This window comes from Hylaeus volcanicus, chromosome 1, assembly GCF_026283585.1.
Source record: "Hylaeus volcanicus isolate JK05 chromosome 1, UHH_iyHylVolc1.0_haploid, whole genome shotgun sequence".
Taxonomy (NCBI): domain Eukaryota; kingdom Metazoa; phylum Arthropoda; class Insecta; order Hymenoptera; family Colletidae; genus Hylaeus; species Hylaeus volcanicus.
In genome coordinates this window covers 14,956,452-14,977,013 of record NC_071976.1, presented here as the reverse complement: position 1 = coordinate 14,977,013, position 20,562 = coordinate 14,956,452, and the positions used below count along the sequence as shown (strand labels likewise).

Here is a 20,562-nt window from a genome sequence, read left to right as displayed (position 1 = left end):
ATAGAAAAAGAGAGGTCAGACTTAGTCCTTTAATTTCTCAAAAGTACCCACGACACATGACAGAAAGTCTTGTTGCATTTAAATGTTACTGATAAAGTGATTACATTTTTTCTTTAATAAATTTCATGCAATGAGACTTCCTGCAATGCGTTCCGCATACTTTTGAAACCTTAACGGATTCAAACTGATCTCCCATTTTCTATTATTTTAAGTCATTCGCTATACAAATTATCTTTGTAAAAAGAAGTGAGATCCCCATAAAAAACTTCAAAAAAGTAAAAAAATTACGCCAAGTACATGACAAAGTGGAGGACTCATGGAGTTATCATAGAAAAATAAAAGATCCCCATAAAAAAGTACAAGAAAGTAGAAAAAGATGTGAAATCAAAATGAGCTGCCAGTACATGAAGGTCCTTTCCAGTAAAGTGCAAGGTGACACTGTGTCACATAATATCAAATTCGGTGCTTTCCAACTATGCGCAGCTAAAATGCTGTGTTCAACAGTGCTGACGTTCAGACCCTAATGACAACTCATGCAAAGTGACTGCTCCGCACTTTGGCGGTGAAATGAAGAAGCTAAATAGTGTATCAACCACAAACTGAGACTGTTTAGATATTTGCGTAGATGTCCGTGGCCTGGAAGTAAAGATTTTCTTAGGGGGATCTCTACTTTTTCATGTACTTGGCGTAATTTTTTACTTTTTTGAAGTTTTTCATGTTAGGTCTACCGTAAAGTTCTGTCCGTTCCGGTTGCAACAAGTTTCAACAAATATGCGCATATTCATTAAAAATGATATAAAAATTGCAATCGCGCTGGCAAGATGTCATAAATAACGATAAAAATTGTATTATTCAATCAAATTTATTCAAGGTATGAAAAATGTATTATTTTGTTTTACTATAAAAATGGACAGAACTTTACGATAAACCTAATATATAATAGAAATCTTCAACAATTATAAATTATTACAAAGTAGTATAACGTGAAATTTTCACGTGGAAATAAAATTGCAAACCCATAAAATAATATGAAATATACAAAAAACCTGAATTGATTCTTGATCGACAATATCGATGAAATCATAAATATTTAAACAATAGGCATTATCATAGGTATTACATCGCGGAAAAAATCTGAAAACACACATACAGTGTTGTAGAAAGTATTCGTACACAGATCAATTTCCAAAAAAACTATGAAAAATTGTAATTTATTAACTTATTTTTTATAAACTATGACATTCTATATATTCTCGGAAATGTCTAAAATAGATAGATTACAAAAAAAAAAATAGCTATTTATGTAAGTTGCGAAATTAACAAGAAAAAAACAATTAATCGATAGAAATGTTGAAGCAATAAGTATTCGCACAACTGTTTAAAAGTACTTTACTGGAAATTTGATGTTTTCTAATTCGCACGGAGCAATAAACAAATGTGTTTACGTTACAAACTCTACTGTAAATGGTTCGACATAAGAATCGTACAAATACTTATTGCTTCTATACTTTTACCCACTTTTCGCATGTTTTTGTTAATTTCACAAATCATATTAACGTAAATGTTGTTTGGACTATATCTATCTTAGAGACTTCCGAGAACATGTAAAATATCATTGATTACAAAAAAAGAAGTTAAGAAACTACAATTTCACACAAAAGCTTTTTGGGAAATTGATCGATGTATGAATACATTCTACACCCACTGTATCTTAACTATTTAGCAATGGATTACTCTTCGTTTCTTAAAGATGTATGCTTCCTGTATTCGTGCATTTGTATTGTAGAAAAGAAGCATGAAATTGAATTTTGTTTGCAAAGACGGCTTCGAAACGAGCTTATTCGAATAATCCAGACAGCTAAAGTACTCCGCAGGACTGACAGCTGTCGTCTTTTACAAATCTCTCGGCATGAGACTCTCTCATTATAGGCTCTATAATCATAAAAATAAACGTTCTTTGAGACGATGTTTCAACATTCACAGAAACGTGAAACGCATGTTAGTAGAGCTTTCAGCTTCTTTCATGTTCATGGTCCGATTGGCTGTCTACTCCTATCCTAGAGAACGGAAGAAAGTAAAAACCCACTAGCATTCAAAGTACACTTTGACACGCTCGTTATCACTAGACTGCGGATCTTTATGCAAAATAAGGTCTTTGCGAACGTTCCTGCAAAAATTGAACCTACATAGGAATTTCTTTTATTCTGCAAATATTGTAACATGAACTTTACTTTCAATCTTTTTTATATTCTTACATATTGTTCGCATTTTGTAAGTTCTTGTACATTCAAATGTCCTATAAATGCATAAAGATCCGCAGTCTAGTTATCACCATTCACTTGTAAGAGCTGTAAATTACAGAATCAATTTTCATTTTAATTTCATTTTATGTGGCCATTTTGGTTCCATCAGAAACGTTAAAAAAAACCCTATTATTGGATTGTTTAACAAAGCCCCCAAACATAATAGTATATTTACGAATACATTTTATAGTGATATTTCAGCTTAACATTTCAAAATGAAAATAGCACTTTATAGAGCTTTTCAAACTGCACAAAACACAATCATTGGTTTTCAACAAATTAGTTCATTTGCTGACTAATAAATACAAAATTTACGTAATCACAAATTACTGTCTGGCAATTGATTTTAACCGTATAACATTAAATATAACAATAACGTTTCAAGTATTCTAGCTAACTGTCCATGTTTGTACATCTCTGTAATTATATGTTTATATAAAAACATATATTTAGTCATATTTAATATAGTATAATATGAATATATAACAAAATATGATATAATATAATCCAAAGTAAATCATAGAAATTTAGCCTAAAATGCGTTACTTAAAGTTCCATAAAAAATACAAATATTAATATAATAAAAAACATCCTCCGTATTTCGCTAGAAAAACGTATGATGATTATATAAAATGAGATTTAAGTAGATTTATTGAAAATTGGCGAGGCCAAAATGTCCACCGATTTTGAAAATGCTGTTTCGTGAAAAACGCATTTTCGTATATATAGAGAGTACTTTAAACAAAAAGAAAATTCGATTTTTTAAAACGACCATGCAACGAAGTTTTAACGGTAGAGCACATCATGCAAAAATGCGACAAAGTCTCTGAAATAAGGAAAGCGTTTAATATAGGAACGACATTAGAAGAATAAATAGGTAACCCAGAGAAGATAGAACAAACTCTAAGATTTTTGAAAGAAATCGGAATATACGAGGATATACTATAAATGAAATTAACTTGGAAATTGTGTCAGTCGGTAATGATCTAAGGATTGATGCGACTGTAAATAAATAAATAAATAATAAGGCGGTGTAACCCCTTAAATGTTGGACGCTCGCATCGAATCCGTAGATTCTATTTTCACGTCGCGCGTTCCTTACATCCTGCTCGTGAAACGCGTGACGAATGACACCACCGATAGAATTACCATTTAACCGGGACAGTTCGTTTCACGGCTTGTAAATTCGATGATTGATGGACTTGTGCAGAGGCCGCTCACGAGATACCTCCCCATCAAGTCGGAGTCCCTGGACCTGAGGCATCACATTGAGACTGCCGGGCACCAGTTACCCCTGATACACGATGTCACGGTCGACACGACCAGTTGCAGCGGTTATCTGTCCAAGATGAGCAAAAAGTTCCACCATTGGAACAAACGGTGGTTCGTCTTCGACAGGAAGAGGAAGACCTTGTCGTACTACAGCGACAGCTCCTCCAGGAAGGCGCGCGGAGTGATCTACTTCCAGGTAGGATCACAGAGTCATAAGAATAGTTTTCTTCCATTTCTCGAAAGACATTAGGTATTAAGTGTAATAATTGAATCTGCCCCTTTATAGTCGAACATTTATGATTGTATTTTAAGTGAAAATATTTTCTCGTTACATTACTTACTACGTTATATTATCAACCTGATCTCCATTACAGCAACTCTATATACAGTGACTCACGAAAGTATTTGAACACTTAGTACGGAATACTTTATTAATTAAAATAACTATATTATATAACATTTACTGCAATAGTATTAACACTGTAAGGAGATACGACTCTGCAGATTATATAGGTAAAGTTTCAAACAAATCGAAATATGTAAACAATAGATTTGAATTATTTCTTGTTAAGATAGAGATTGTTGATGCCACAAAAGTATTTGAACAAGTAATTTTTAAATCTTTAATATTTAGTAGGTCGACTTTTGGCACGAATAACATCCTGTAAGCGAGTATGCATACTGTTTACTAACCTTTCTGTAATACTTGGCGAAATAGAATTCCAAACTTGGAGTATTTTTTCCTTTAAACTTGCCGTGAATGTTATATTAAATTTTTGTAATTCTTTCGCCATTATTGCCCATAGATATTCAATCGGGTTAATATCAGAGCTTTGTGGTGGTGTATTATACATACATAATCCATTCCTTACCAATTTTTGCAATGTGCTTAGGATCATTATCCTGCTGAAAGTAAAAGTCTTCGTATATACCCAATTTTCTTGCACTATCCTTTAAATTTTCTTGTAAAATGTTCGAATATTTGTATTTATCCATTGTTCCTTCTATGAAGGTCAAATTCCCGGTCGCGTTTGCCTCCATACATCCCCAGATCATAACTGAGCCACCCCATGCATCACCGTAGCACATAAGTTCTTTGGTCCATCTCTGTATTTGCTTGTCTCTAAACAAAATTCCATCCGTCTGACCCAAAGACGTTAAATTTTGATTCATCTGAAAATATCACTTTATTCCAGAATACAGAATCTTTACTAATAAATTCTTTGGCGAACTTCAATCTTTTCTTTTTATTAGTATCACTAATATATGGCTTCTTTCTGGGAACTCTGGCATGATAATCATTTTCACATAGCACTCTTCTGGATAATTCTGGATGCACATCTTTATTAAAATTCTGTTTAACTATTGTTTCAAGTTTTGTAGCAGAAAGCTTTGGATTTTTTCTTTATTTCGGGAAGCAACGGTCTTTCTTCCCTTTCGGTTAATTTCTTTGGTCGGCCTGAACGGTGTTTATTTTTTAAAGTTCCTTCAGATTTCCATTTTTTAATAATATCATGTATCGTAGATCTATTTATATTTAATAATTTACTTATTTCACCATACGTCTTTCCTTCTTTACGCCACTCGACAATTAATTTTCTCTTACTTTCAGGAGTTTCAGATGTTTTAGGACACATGATCAATATTGTACTATATCACAATGAATGCTAGACTCAGACTGACAAATGTATGTACGATGATGACTAACAACAATCAATGTTTACATTTAGTGACCGAAAAACTGAGTTTTCATTGATTCTTGGAACTCACTCTTGTGTGTACAAATACTTTTGTGGCTTCAGTAATCTCTATGTTTACAAGAAGTAATTCAAATCTATTGTTTACATATTTCGATTTTTTTGAAACTTTACCTATATGATCTGCAGAGTCGTACCTCCTTACAGTGTTAATAATATTTCAGTAAATGTTATATAATATACCCGTTGTAATTAATAACGTATTTCGTACTAAGTGTTCAAATAGTTTCGTGAGTCACTGTACGTAACTTAAGTCTCAACCTGATGGCCATTACAATATACCCAATATACTCCTATATGAAATTCAGTAGGTAACACATTTTGCTTATTGTTCGTCCTCTAACAAATTACAAGTGTACCTACTCGGCAATTGTTAGGTGTAGAAATTGATTTTCATGTCTTTATATTCGATTACTTATAACTAGATTGTGGATTTTTATGCATTTATAGGAAATTTGAATGTACAAAGAACTAAACATTGCACACAATATGCAATAATATAAAGAAGTATTAAAAGAAGAGTAAAATAAATTCCTATTTAGGTTCAATTGTTGTGAGTAATTTTGCGAAGATTTTATTTTGCATAAAGATCCGCAGTTTATTTATAACTCGAGCTTGAATAAAAATCTTTACCCTCCATTTTGTTATGTTAAATAATAATGAAGCACGCAGATTGTTTCAACATTTAGTTTTCCACCTAGTATGTCCTTTCTTGGAATGTGTGGCATCTGATTAAAAGATATATGACTTTTCTTTATAGATAAATGATACATTAGAAAAGCACAGAATTATTTTCTGCACCTAATATATTGACAACTTTCAAAAGCGTAGTTTTTCACTACCAAAATAAAAATTCGAGTTTAATGAGGAAGCCATTGTGGCTGGTGGTTGGTCACGTGAAAATCATAGCTATATTCAATCATTTTTTTTTTTTTTTTTAAACAATCATCTTAATAGGAGATTTATTTCCTGGCGTTTATTATACAGGATGTTACGTTGAAACCGAAATGATTAAATATCTCGTGAGAGGAATGAAGCTATTAAAAAACTATTTTAACAAAAGTTATTTACTCACGCATATCTTTAATGCATTTTTAATTTGTTGAATTATTAACGGTTTAATATACTTTTCTGTTTAGTCAATCGAAGAGGTATACGTGGACCACATGAACACCGTACGATCGCCACAACCCTCGTTGACTTTTATCATTAAAACATCGTCCAGGCTATATCACTTAATGGCCCCGAGTGCAGAGGCTATGCGTGTTTGGGTAGACGTCGTGTTCACCGGTGCCGAGGGATATCACGAATTCGATCACGGAATCTGATAAATTAACCCTTCTACGTTTCTGGTCAAGATTCATTTCACAAGGAACACGGTGTAACGTGAATTCGCGCCTGTACCCCAAGCAGGCCTAGAAAATAGGATCCGTGATTCACTTGAAGACATGGTCTCCAGTCTAGATACAGTTGCCATGTTTTCAAATGAAATTTAAATCATACTACGTCAAAGCAACAACGGGTCTCTGGAAATTTTTCAAGAAAATTGATAATTGCAATGGCTCTCGATTACTTATTCAGACACAGCTGTGCCTGGATTAAAATTCAAGCAATAGCATTTACGTATGAAACATGAATATTGGGTGCGGTGATCTATGCCATTGAGAACGATGAAAAGTGTTTTAGCTTAAAAAAAAAAAAATCAATACAAGGGCCCAGGAATGAATGATAGTAAAAGATGATGAACTTCCGGATGACTTACATGGTTTGAGAAAGTAATTGAGAGTTATAAAGTGTATGTTTGATTATCTGTGCCAATAAGTTTAAGAACGAGGGCATTAGTGGTACGGCATGCAAATGTATTATTCATTCGAGTGCAAAGTAATCACGACTTCATTCTATTTAAAGAAGGAAAATGAATTTTATAGAATTTACTGTTAAAGTTTTGTAGACATTTTTAATCTAGTCTTCCAGCATAGATACTTTCAAGAACACTTCGAAAAGAGATCTTTGACAATAGTCCAGCATGTGTTCTAGAACGAAGCAGAGGTCAAGTCCCTGAAAAACTGTAAATATGTCCCATTTTACACATTTAGTTCGACACTTTTAACGAATGTTTTGATACTTCATAATGCCAAGGATTGTATGGAACAAAATCTTCCATGTCTTTGCACACTCAGTGAAATTTTTTGAACATGCATATATGGTTTTCATAACTCTGTTAGATACATATTGTTGCATACAGTTACACGTGCATTCTTCAACCATAGTGACAATTGTATAAGTTGTCATATCATTACAGAGATAACATTGAATTTTACAACTGTATATGCCCACTATTGAGTTACAAAATACGAGTATTCCCATTGTACAGGATGATTACATTTAATTTACAAAATCGTTTTTAAATAATGAATAAGTCCGTGAAAAGCATATTGGGAATGTGAGTAATCTTTAATACATATTTACAATTTATAGAAATCGCAATTATGTTACGTCATGAAGTAATACTATACAGAAATCAACTGTAATTCCCTAAAATTGTTTAACAGCTACCTAAATTTTAAGACGAGGAATATCTTTAATCATCATTAAAATAACTGAATATTCCTAGTAATTTACAACACAACTAGGAAAACATAAAAACGACTTGACCGATTCGCATATTTTACGAACGTTTATAATTCTCCTACTTCTTTCTTTATTGGCTATTTGAATTTTGTTATATAATCGCTTCGGTTTGCAACTACGAATAACGATGTCAATTTTTAACATGAAACATACATCGTAAGATTGGTCAATTTTGATAGAAATATCATATGTTACTAAATTAAAATAAATTATATACTGTATCACACCTCGTGCGTACATATTTTTGGATATATTTACAAAAGATATTAAAATGCTCCTTATTAATAAACTGTACACGCCTATTAACGAATGTATAAATACCTGAATATTTTAGAGGTACATGTCTTGTATAATAAAGCAAAGATACATATTTACAACAATGACTTTCATTTCTTATTAATATTTTAATGTACTATACGCTAATGATAAATATGAAGTAAATCGTAAAATAAAATGTCATTATCCTTTTAACCCTTTGACTGCGGGACGATTTTCGCGGAAAATTCTACGAAGCGCGTCACTCGGACAAGGTCGCGATCTTACAAGGGAACATATCCAATTGTCACAGGCCGATTTTGATCAAATTTACGTGGTAGGTAGTTCTCAAAAAAAATATTTGACACGTATTTTGTTTTATCGGCAATCGTCTATATTGAACAGGTGAAAATAGTCCCTAAAGATGGGGTTGAATACCATGTTTTTTTTAAATATCTTGAAAACTAGAGGAGGTTGGACAAACATTTTTTTTCAAAAATATGCGTTTTTGAATGGGTAATTTACTCTTTCTCTGTTAATTTATGTTACTAAATATTGTTTCTCATTCGTGAAAATTTATATGTGTAAACTACAGGTTAAAATTAAGGATGCATGTTTTTGGAAATTTTGATTTTCACCATATAACAATAATAATTATATTGAATCAGGAATTCCTTCTACCGCGCCAAAAGTGTGGCTTCTTATCATTTTTGTTTTCATAAGTATGCAAGATTTTAATTTGAAATGTTACGTACGACTCTGGTATTATTTTAGAAAGATGTACAAATTTTTATGAAAAGATTTATCGACGAATACATATGAATGTAATACTAGAGGCGTGTGTAACATTTCAAATTAAAATCTTGCATACTTTATGAAAACAAACATAATAAAGAAGCCACACTTTTGGCTTCAAACATGCATCCTCAATTTTAACCTGTAGTTTACACATATAAATTTTCACGAATGAGAAACAATATTTAGTAACATGAATTAACAAAAAAGACAATTTTCCAAAAATAAATTACACGAATAAATAAATAAACAATTTTTTTGACATGAGTAAATTGCCCATTCAGAAACGCATATTTTTGAATAAAACTTTTTGTCCTAGCTCCTCTAGTTTTCAAGATATTTAAAAAACATTGTATTCATCCCCAACTTTAGGGGCTGTTTTCACTCTTTCAATAGAAACGATTGGCGATAAAAAATACGTGTCAAATAATATTTTGAAAACTATCTACCACGTAAATTTTATCAAAATCAGCCTGAGACAATTGGATATGTTCCCTTGCTAGTTAAGCACCCCGTGTAAGTAGCAAAATTTTTTAATTCGTTAAAACAACATTCGTTACAACACGCTAAAGATATTATGACGAATTTTTCGTATAACACGATTCTCGTAGAACGCGCTATAAATAATTTGTTCGTTTTATAATGTATTATATAATATGATGCATAAATTCCTCGTTTCCCGAGCTTGTTTCATAATTATTTTGTTTTTTATAATGTTGAGATGTTATTTATATTATTTAAATTATACGAGAAAGATTCTCGTACAATGAGTGATTCGATTTTACCGTTAAAATATATATTTTATTTACCTTACCAACCTATAGCTGGTAAATTGTCGGACAATTAACCATAAGAGTTTTTTTTAATATTACCCAGCGATTTCATAATGAACTACTGTTGTCAGAACATTTCGTAATACAGCACTCCTAACTTAATTATTTTACAAATTAATTTAATTTGAAAAAATAATCTTAAGAATCTTATTGACTTAAAAAAATATTTGGCTAATTGTCTTGTAGAAATATATTTTATCAGTTCACACTAAACCTGCCGACATTTCATTTTTACCTACAATTTCTACCGCGATCGGTCAAATGACTGGACTTATGTACAAATTAGCATGTTTGTAATTGTACAAAGGTAAGTATAAAGGTATTATCATTGGTGGTAATATGAAAAGGTGATTACTCGAAGTATGCATATAGAATTCTGTATTAACTACCTTATCAGAGGCTGATAACACACAATAAGCGTTTGAGCTCGGTCGATAAAATTCTGCATAACAAATACTTATCTTTTTCTATAAACTATAATTTATTTCGATCCATAGAATATTTATTACATTTTACAAATATGTTCGATTTATTTATATAACATGATTAAAACAAATAAGTTCACAGTCATTTCTCGTATTACAAAAGCATTTAGACTGTATCCTAATTATACAATAATTCCACGCTTAAAACCCTTAAAACCGTTCTTGAGCCAAAATGAAAAATGACACTGTGATTAGGTTCCTGTGAACTTTATTTCTAGAAAAATTCAAATTTTTCGGCATGTATCAATTGCCAAACTTTCCTTGTTAGTATTAATTCTAAACGCTATTAGAGCTCCATAAATCCTTATTCTTTCTGAATCGATAACGTTATATGTGACATAAAAATGGTAAGAAAACCTAACTCATGTTTACTATGAGTCTCTGATCATGTGACGAATTTATCTTATACGATACCACAAACGAGGTATACCTATTATCTACACCTGGTAGTTGTCTGAATAACACGTGTCGGTACTTCGTCTGCGTTACAAGGAATATATTAAAAATCAAAGTAATGCGTGTTTAAACTATACTCTGAAGTTAATAAATATTTCTAAACAGGATTTATTAAAATTCTTAGATCGCTGTCGTTTTAACAAACTGCATGACGATGTAATATTACCGACTCGTTTTTTCCAATATATGAAGCGTATTCTAGTTACTTTACCGACTGAGTTTCAAGTAATTTTCAGAACTTGAAAGAGATTGCGTCGTAGCTAGCTGGTTTAACCTGATCATCGTAGACTTCAACAATAATCTGAATACGTTTTCATGCGTACTACATTTGTCAGAATGATGCACTATAAATGTAGACAAGGCATCTATCCATTCAGCAATGTGAAACGGTTCGAAGTGCCTGAAGATAAAGTGCCATGGAACGTTGAATACCCAGAATACGAACCAGTCAAATACACCGCTCCGGTTCTAAAAGGTAAACCCTGGGCGGATCCGGAAATTGAAGATGTTTCGTTCAAACCAAATTGGAATTCTTTTGATGGTGAGAGACTACAATATAAAATATGCTTCCGTTTCGTTCAACATTCTTTATACTGATCGTACCTAACCCTAGAATTTTCTGGTACACCAAACACCATTCAAGCTTTAAGATTTCACTAAAATCATTCAAAAAAATTGCGAAAAGTAGTATCGCTTCGTCGTTAGTTTAACTTTCGAGTCAATACAGATAAAATTTTCTATTAAAATATGCAAAAAATGATTGTCAAACCCATGCGAAAGTAGTCTAATTTATTTAATTGTACGATGAATGCTCCTTGAACGTGTAATACACAACGTTAACTTATAATAATTCGAATTAGGACCTAATTAAAACAGTTATATTCACATATTCTGTATCAAACACTCGTATATATGTGCATTAGGTATAATAATTCTAGAACATATAACACAAATATGTCAGCCAGGTAAAATTGTTATAAAATTATATCCATTACTGGTTCATTAATGAAAAATTATAAATAATTATATATTTTGCTTTTATGGTAGAATTGATTATTTGATAATCAAATTACCTATTTCGATTCTTTTTTAATTTGTAGTAGTACATGTATCATTTATCCAAAAGATTTATATATTTTATTTAACCAAATTTATTTCCGTGTTTCTTCTAAAATTAAAGTTTTGTTTTTAATCAAAATTTCTTTTCCATTCGTCCTTCATATGGTTGTCATATCATTAATGTAACCGTATTTTTCCATTGTAAGATTGCGTCATATACGGAAGTTTCGAAGGACATAACCACTATATCATATGTTTCAAACACGACATTTGTCTCGAAAGGACTAATAAGAATATTTTCGAACCTATAGGCATTTGCGAATACTTTTATACTCATAACATTACATTCTACTTATAACAGTTGTGTTTAGCTTCATACATGTCATATTTTCTGAAATATTTAGTTAACTTTTTAAAACGACTTTTGAATGAATGCATTAGTCAATCGTTTTAGAGATTTTTATACGTATTTAGTTTCACCTAAAATTAAAATATAACATTAGTTTCAAAAATTTGTATTGTACGATATAGTAAATCTTAAAAAATTACAAACAGAAGATTAGCTACACACTGTAGAGCTAAATTTTGTAGGATATACAATACAGTTACTTAATGAGTTTTTAATATACCATTAACAGATATATAGTATTTAATAAATTTAAAGATTATCAATGCATTTCTCTATGTTTGATTCTCTCAAATATAATAAATAATCTTGTTCTATAAATATTGTGTATTCTCCAACTGATGACTATCTTCAATATATATTGCAAAATTAGACAAAGATCACTTTTTGGTACTTAAATTATGGCAGTCAATAAAGAAAAGCTATGTATCGCAAATAGATGATGCATGGGCATAGTAACCTAAAACTCTACCACCAATGTTTATGCTCACAATCCACAAAAGTATCACTGTCTCGTGTATTATATCCATAAATGATACATTTTAAAAGAAGTCAATGCATGGTTTTCTTGTCATTAACACGAAGTTCTACTGTAATATCTTCATTGGGAGAATTATTAAATAATAGCATAAAAAAAACATAATACCGAAATCTGCTGTTAATGATATTTATCTCTTACATCATTCATTGTAATATCTTTACGTACATATTCCTTGTCAACAGAGAAGGTGAATCGTAAAAGTTTTATGAGTGATTATATTATAAATGAAGATGGTTATCCTTTAAATCCTGTTGGTCGTACTGGTATCATTGGACGTGGCCTCTTGGGACGATGGGGACCAAATCATGCTGCAGATCCAATTGTGACTCGTTGGAAACGAAGAACAACAGGAGCATTAGAAATAGATAAAAACACAGACAAACCAATTCTAGAATTTGTTGCCATACAAAGGCAAGATTCCAAAGAATGGGCTATTCCTGGTGGTATGGTCGATCCAGGTGAAACCATCTCTACAACACTTAAAAGAGAATTCATGGAAGAAGCTATGAATTCTCTAGGAAAAGATGATGCAGAGAAGAAGGAATTAGAAAAATCTATAAGGGAATTTTTCGAGAAGGGAGAAGAGATCTATAAAGGATATGTGGATGATCCTAGAAATACAGACAATGCTTGGATGGAAACTGTAGCTTCAAATTTCCATGATGAGCATGGAAGTACCGTTGAACAAATAACACTAACAGCTGGAGATGATGCATATAATGTAAAATGGATAACAGTCGATAAAAACCTGAATTTATATGCTAATCATAATGAGTTCATTAAGGAAACAGTGCGAAAGCATAATGCACATTGGTGATATCTCTTAAGCCTTGTTTTGCAAATTAAACATAAATATTACTACTTGTTAAAGAAAATTTTATTTTTATACTGGTATTTACAAAAAATTAATTAAAAACGTTTATACGTACACAATATATATTTTATGAATGTGAGAACAATTTATATGCTTTATAAAAAATAATGAAGTGTATTATAAAAAAGAATGAATAATATAACTTTCAAAGAAATGTGACACATTTCATTTGTTGCACAAGTCATGTCTATATATCACATAAAGTAGTAGTAATCGATCATCTATTCTATGAGAAATATATTTATACATTTATATACATAATCTACGTATTCATCACAGATACAATCCAATTTAATTTGGAATTGTATCAATTTAAGTCACTATTACAAACATGGTACCTTTCCTCCAATTATGTATCTCATCAAAGATAATAATATGTCAAAGACATCATCATCAATATTTTTAAAAGCAATTATTTACAAGTATATTATACAAAACAATAAATATTTTTGTAAAAATACTGTGTGTACTGAATAGATCTTACTATATGATTAATAATTGTAGAAGTGAGAATACGAAATGTAGGTTTTATTTTTATTATTAAACCTTGATAAATCATAATTATATAATCGACAGAAATGTTATTAAAAAAAAAGAAGAGTCTACTCTACATAGACTTTTACATGTGTAATGGACATCGTATTTTCACTTTCAATTGTGTCCTGCACTTTAACATGGCACACTACAGTTTGAACCCACTGATACAGGCAATATAGTAGGCTCATTCAAACCAAGTATATCTAGAAACATGTCTGTTGGACTTTTAGTTCCTATTTCAGTTTGATTACAATCAGGATTTTCTAAAGATTCTATTCGCAAATGTGTATTTAACGTATTATTATAATTAATTAACTTCTGAAGAATGTGATTCACGTTCTTGCTATTTTGTATGTAGTTCACAGTACTTTCACATTTATCTGAGTACATTATATTATTTTCTTTTTCTTCAAATTGATAATAATGTTTGTCTAAATCTAATGCATACTGTGCTTGACTTTGACCTAACTTTGCCGCTTTAGTAAAATAACTACGAGCTCTCCCAACATCTATTGAAAGACCACCTCTGCCTTGAGCATAGAAAACTCCTAAATTATAGATGGCATCCGCATGACCACGTTCTGCTGCGTCATTGTAATATTTTGCAGCCTAAGAAAACAGAGATGAAACTTCTTAAGAATATATATAAAATAGGATTCCTTGTATCTTACGAAATACAATAAGTGAATCATTGTATTAACTTATATATAACATAGAAATAATATCATACCTTTGCTTGATCAACTAGTGTTCCAAGCCCTAATTCATAACACAAACCTAAATTAAACATACTAGCAGTAGATGATAACTTGGCACCAGTAGTAAAATGTTTTATTGCATCTTTGTAACGTTTTTCTTTTAAAGCTTTTAGACCATAACGAAGTTCAAATTCACCCATAGCTATTTTATGAGCATTAGCAAACTCTTCTGTAGCTTCTTTGAGAGCCTAAGAATGCATAGAAATATAAGTAAATATAAATATTTAATAAGTGGCACAATGTCAATGTCAATGAATTTCATTATAAATTGTAATATCTACAGAATAACATTCTTACCTCTTCAATGGTGATAGGTCCAAATGGTTTGTCAGCTTCCCACTCTGTTTCTGCATCCTCTTGTATGTGTTTTTTGTTATTGTTTCCAACACAATTAGTAACAGGTAGAATATGCTTTGGCTTTAAATTTAATACTTGACCAAACAAGTAGGTAATTCGTGTGTCAGAAAATTGAGATAGTTTGCTTTTTAAAAAATCACATTTTTCTTTCTCGAAAAGTCTTCTACGAAGACACAACGTTTGGCATACTACCCATCCAACAGCTAATACACTGGTCTGTCAATAAAATTATTTATTTAATGTATTATTTGTATAGCAATTTATGTATAATGTTTATTCCATTGAAGCTATGGAGTTTATTTGTATAATTCAAACTCTAATATTTAATGAACATATCGAAAATTGTTATTCTTTTATCAGTTACTCGAAAATTTTCATCTACAATTTGCCCACTTCTAAATAATCTAAATAAATGTGTAAGATAAACAACGGCGTAATTTACCCATCCGACGGCGTCAGACCAAGAGTACTTTGTATTCCATTTGGAATCATGATCCTTCCCTTTAGCACCATCAGTTTTCGCTGATCCACAACATTCTTTATTAAAAATCGAAAAGCTTGGTGCCAGAAACTTATGATTACATGTCAAATTAGTTTTAACCTCATTTTTTGCGTTGCTATCTTGCGACGTTTGCGAATAAACATTTGTACGACACGTACGCCGTTCGAGAGTTTCACGAATACCACGAGCTACAAATTTCCACATTTTGATAATTACTTAATATGATGATGAAAGAATTAAAATTTAAGAAATGTTTAATTTCACCGCGACCTCTACTAATATGTACAATGCGCCTGCACCTCAAAAGGCAGAGCGGCGCACTGACATATTATGACTTATGGCTGTGATTTCCAAACTTCTCGTAGATATGCGTATATAGATATATAGATATCTTCCTAAAAAGAGTTTCTGGGATTAAGGTTTCTACGCAGAAAAGTTTATTTTAATTAATGTATGATAAAGTTGCTCTAATTAATATCGATTATTTGGATTTCATTGGATGGAAAATATTTAAAGAAAAATTTAATCAATTTAATTACATACATTTACAAAATGCTTGTACCAATGAAGAGATTGTATTCATTATCACATATAATACAAATAATGCAATACGAAATGAAAGATACCGAAAATCTAAGTAACATAAAATTTAGAAAAGGAGGCATTTATTGTATGAGGCAATAGGGCTGAATAAGGCATCGGTTTAGGAGCTATAACCAAGGGCTTCTGCAGTCTGTCAGCCGAAGAACCCTGAGAGATTGAGTGAAACATTTCATTTATGAATCTTAAATCAAAACATAAGCAAACATATTCTGATAAAACCTTCTAATTACGTACTACATACACTGGGTTAAGATATATCTTATATATACTCTAATTTTAAAATTTGATGAACAAGTGATGTAATGAATTGTCCTAAATGCAGTTCTCAAATGTTATCAATGTTTTTTGTGTAATGTATTATACATGATGATAATTTTGAACCAAACTGCCGTTTTTATTATTAAAATTGTTTATTAATAAAATAGTGCAGAAATAATGTTGAATCATATTCTCTTTATTACTTAAAGATTAAGTTAATTATAAATATTCGTTGTTTACATTTCTAAATTAATTGCTGGAAAAGAAGAAAACGAAATAAAAAAAAGCATTTTCGAAAAGTAAAAATATATTATAATTCCTTGAGGAAATTACATACAATAACAAGAGGATTGAGACATACTTTTACAATTCTATTTTTATATTATACATAACTATAATACTCCCATTACTAAGATATTATAAATATACAAGTGGATACAAAAGTGATAGACTTGTCTTTTCATAGCTTAAACACATTATAAATATATATAACAAAATCTTATCTATGATGTACTACTACAGACGATACATTTGTATTTCTTTTTAATGTAAAATAATGTATTTATACTTGAAACAATATTGTACACAGTATATATGCCATGTTGTGTTTTGTGTACATATTAAATATTTTCACTGTTAAACTTAAAAACTAAATGCTTCATAAATATTTGCCCCAAGCGTTTTAAGTTCGTTATTTGTTACAAAACGTTGTAATAAGTCTGCCTGAAAATCTTGCGATATTGATTTATCTGGTACTTGTCCATTTATGATTGGTATTATTTTAGCCATGGGCATCGACACCTTATTAATATTAACAAACGAATTTGCATGATAATTCGCTTCTGTGCTATTGTTTTCTTTCCAACTCATATGATTTTGACTTGATGTTCCTGGTACTGAAATACCATTTGTAGTTTTACCATTTTCCATTGTAGGAGGACCAGTAAAAAATGCAGAAATGTGATCTACTAATAAGCTAAACCCACTTCTTATATTACTTTGTGTTAAGTTTTGTACTTCTTCGCTCTCTAGAAGATCTAGGGTTTCATTAATTAATTTCAACAACACAGTCTCTTGCTCGCCTTCGCAGTTTATTTGTATCATGTATTCTGCAAGATTTTTTACAGGATCCCTTGAATTATCTGTAGATATAGATGACGTTATAGCCCAATATATTTCTTCTAAATCTCTTAAAGTTAATTCATCTTTCAAAGATATCGAAGCCGTTATTTCTGCGACTTTATCTTTTATAAGAGAACTTAATTTTTTAACACCGTCATACATGAATCGACCCGAAAGAGACATATATTTTGTCTGTACAATATTCTCTGTAGTTGTACCATTGGATTTCTGGATATCTTTGTAGACATGGCCACCCATTACATTAAATTGAATCCTTATTAAAGTAGCTAACATGGCATATGAATATATTATTACAGCTGATCTGGCAATTGCTACAACCTTCAATTCATTCCAACATGCTATTTTATCGGTACAGCCACTTCTGAGTTTATTTACAATAGTTTCAGTATCTAAAACCTTTATTACAGAATCTCTTAGAGTTGATGCGAGGGAAATAATCATCTGATTACATGTTCTTTCTGTACACTCAAAGTACTGTCTTCTTTTTGTCCTTTCAAGCATTTCCTTTATCTCTTTCTCTTGCCATTCTCGAATCTTACGTTGCGTATATCTTATGAAAATAACACTGCTAATGACAATGCTTCCCACTATAAACTTTCGCCTATGACGGCTAACGAAACCACGGATTCTTGATAACATGTTTTAAAATAAGTTATATGAATCAAGGGTTAGGTGCAAAGCGCTACATACTTTATCATAAACATTGATAATGTATGATCTATAATCTAATTATGCAGATTTTGTGATCTTGCAGTAATTTACTGTACATCCACTTTCGAATAGTTGTTCAAAACTACACGTTCCAATCTGTTTGTAATAAAGTTTGTCGTGTCGATAAATCTATCTACACAATTTATGAAACACTTTTCAACTTTTGGATTCAAACATGCTTCAGGACGTCCAACGCAGATTTCCCAACAAATGCCAGTTAAATGAAATGTCAATTCCTGAAAGTAAAAAGTAACATTTAAAAATTTATGAAAAGATATACTTGTCTTATGTTAGTATGTTAAATAATTTATCTAAAAAAATATATTTCTTATTTATAATTAAATTTATTTATATAAAAGGTCGCATAAGACACTGTTAAAAGGTACGGTTTCGAATATAATTTCGTTAATATAATTATTATTATATACAAAGACGAAATTAATGAATATTTCTTTACATTCCCCGGGTTCGTAGTATTACATCATATTAGAAATGATGTTGCAAATTAATATCGGTATGTTTGATGGATGAATTGATTAGAAAAATTGTCACAAAATCGTAAACAACGTAAAAAAGATATCACAAGCAACTCGCGAGCTAACCTGAAACTGCTGCTTTTTAGCTTCAGTCTCTATGAAGGCTTGAATTTGCTCATCGACCACACCTTGCGACCTTTGCTCCTCCATAAAACTCATTCTTTAATTCCCACCGTACTTTTAATACTAAAATAATAGAAATATTTGACCTTTACACCGTTATTACTCTTACGAACCTTAATCTGAATGTCATATGCGCAAATATAGTCGGTAAACAGTAATGAAAACTATATGCGCATTATGTACCTTTGTCAAAGGAGACAAATTTATCAAAGAAGATTCGATAACGATAATATTTTTAATTAACGGAGAACTTTTCACATTTAAGTTAAACACTACAATTATTTTATAGACTAAATGCAATTTGTGATTTTACAGTCCTGACCTCTGCAGGTTACTACATGATACTGCATAATACCAGTGAAAATTCTGCAATTCATAGTCGATATAAATGGTTTTATCATCGTATACATACGAAAGAATAAATCAGTGATTTTTTAAAAATTATTTTGCTTTTTGAAAGTTTCAAAAGTTAGATCCACTTTTTAGAGAGTTGTTAAAGTAGTTAAAAGAAAATATAATAAATAACAATTATTATATTTCTTTTTATATATACAACTTGATATTGAATCAATATTTTTTTTATATTTCATATATAGTAGCTCAAAAAATAAAGAGATCTAGCAATTTTCTCAGGAAGAGGTATATTATTTCAGTCTTGTAATAATGTTACATATAATTATAAAGTAAGTTAACTGACTAATGCAAAAAGGACACCGATAAACCTATTATTACTGCAATATATTTAAGAGTATTATAAAATAATTCGGTATTATAAAATAATTCGAAAGAATGACATCGTAATACAGAAATGTTTTAATACCAGTCCAAGAGAGCACTGTATAAATACTATTTACTGTGTATAATATAATTATAATAATTTTAATGTAATAATACTTAAATATATGTATATAATATATCATCGATATGCATTACTATATGTATATATTATCTATATGTAATAATATATATAAACCCGATATCTCAAAAATCTCTGCTTGTAATGAATTGAAAAAATGACCAAATGTACTTTAAAACATACCTAAAGTATACTCAAAGTTAAAAAAGAAATTAAATAAATCCTGTTCCGTGAAAAAAAAAATCTCGAAAATTTGGTGCATTAAAGTACAAACGTTCTAAATCTTCAACCTGATTGCTCATTACAATGCACCTATATAAACTTTAGTAGTCATCAAATTTTGCTTATTGTTATTCTTCTACAATTGCTGTAATAATCAAGCACACTTGTAATTGTACCAATCTTCGTATACAGGGTGTCCCGAAAATTTTGTAACACCTTGAAAGGGGTGGTTCGGGAGGTGATTTGAAACAACTTTTTCCTTAGCGAAAATGTTGTCCGAGGCTTCGTT

The 20,562-nt window shown here is 30.7% G+C and overlaps 5 protein-coding genes across 5 annotated transcripts in view; 2 read left to right on the top strand and 3 right to left on the bottom strand.

Moving 5' to 3' along the window:
- The window catches only part of LOC128880803 (uncharacterized), a 154,561-nt gene extending 146,309 nt beyond the window's left edge, over positions 1-8,252 (top strand). Inside the window, exons 14-15 of the mRNA XM_054131304.1 lie at positions 3,514-3,771; positions 6,472-8,252. Coding sequence (XP_053987279.1) covers positions 3,514-3,771; positions 6,472-6,660 — 447 coding nt within the window. The 3' untranslated portion in view covers positions 6,661-8,252. The remainder of the gene's footprint in view (positions 1-3,513; positions 3,772-6,471) is intronic.
- A 2,766-nt stretch (positions 8,253-11,018) lies between these two features.
- On the top strand, positions 11,019-14,319 carry LOC128875883 (ADP-ribose pyrophosphatase, mitochondrial). The gene is made up of 2 exons (XM_054121859.1): positions 11,019-11,328; positions 12,976-14,319. The coding sequence occupies exons 1-2, from the start codon at positions 11,103-11,105 to the stop codon at positions 13,608-13,610; spliced, it is 861 nt and encodes a 286-aa protein (XP_053977834.1). The 5' UTR covers positions 11,019-11,102; the 3' UTR covers positions 13,611-14,319.
- On the bottom strand, positions 13,653-16,165 carry LOC128875871 (uncharacterized). Its single transcript, XM_054121832.1, has 4 exons — positions 15,762-16,165; positions 15,260-15,535; positions 14,935-15,150; positions 13,653-14,813 (listed from the first exon to the last, which is right to left on the bottom strand). The coding sequence occupies exons 1-4, from the start codon at positions 16,023-16,025 to the stop codon at positions 14,337-14,339; spliced, it is 1,233 nt and encodes a 410-aa protein (XP_053977807.1). The 5' UTR covers positions 16,026-16,165; the 3' UTR covers positions 13,653-14,336.
- An 806-nt stretch (positions 16,166-16,971) lies between these two features.
- Positions 16,972-18,464, bottom strand: LOC128875876 (peroxisomal biogenesis factor 3). The gene has a single exon (XM_054121846.1). The coding sequence runs from the start codon at positions 18,462-18,464 to the stop codon at positions 17,325-17,327; it is 1,140 nt and encodes a 379-aa protein (XP_053977821.1). The 3' UTR covers positions 16,972-17,324.
- Positions 18,465-18,583: 119 nt separating this feature from the next.
- On the bottom strand, positions 18,584-19,302 carry LOC128875889 (mitochondrial import inner membrane translocase subunit Tim8 A-like). Its single transcript, XM_054121872.1, has 2 exons — positions 19,139-19,302; positions 18,584-18,772 (listed from the first exon to the last, which is right to left on the bottom strand). The coding sequence occupies exons 1-2, from the start codon at positions 19,229-19,231 to the stop codon at positions 18,584-18,586; spliced, it is 282 nt and encodes a 93-aa protein (XP_053977847.1). The 5' UTR covers positions 19,232-19,302.
- Between the last annotated feature and the right edge of the window lie 1,260 nt (positions 19,303-20,562).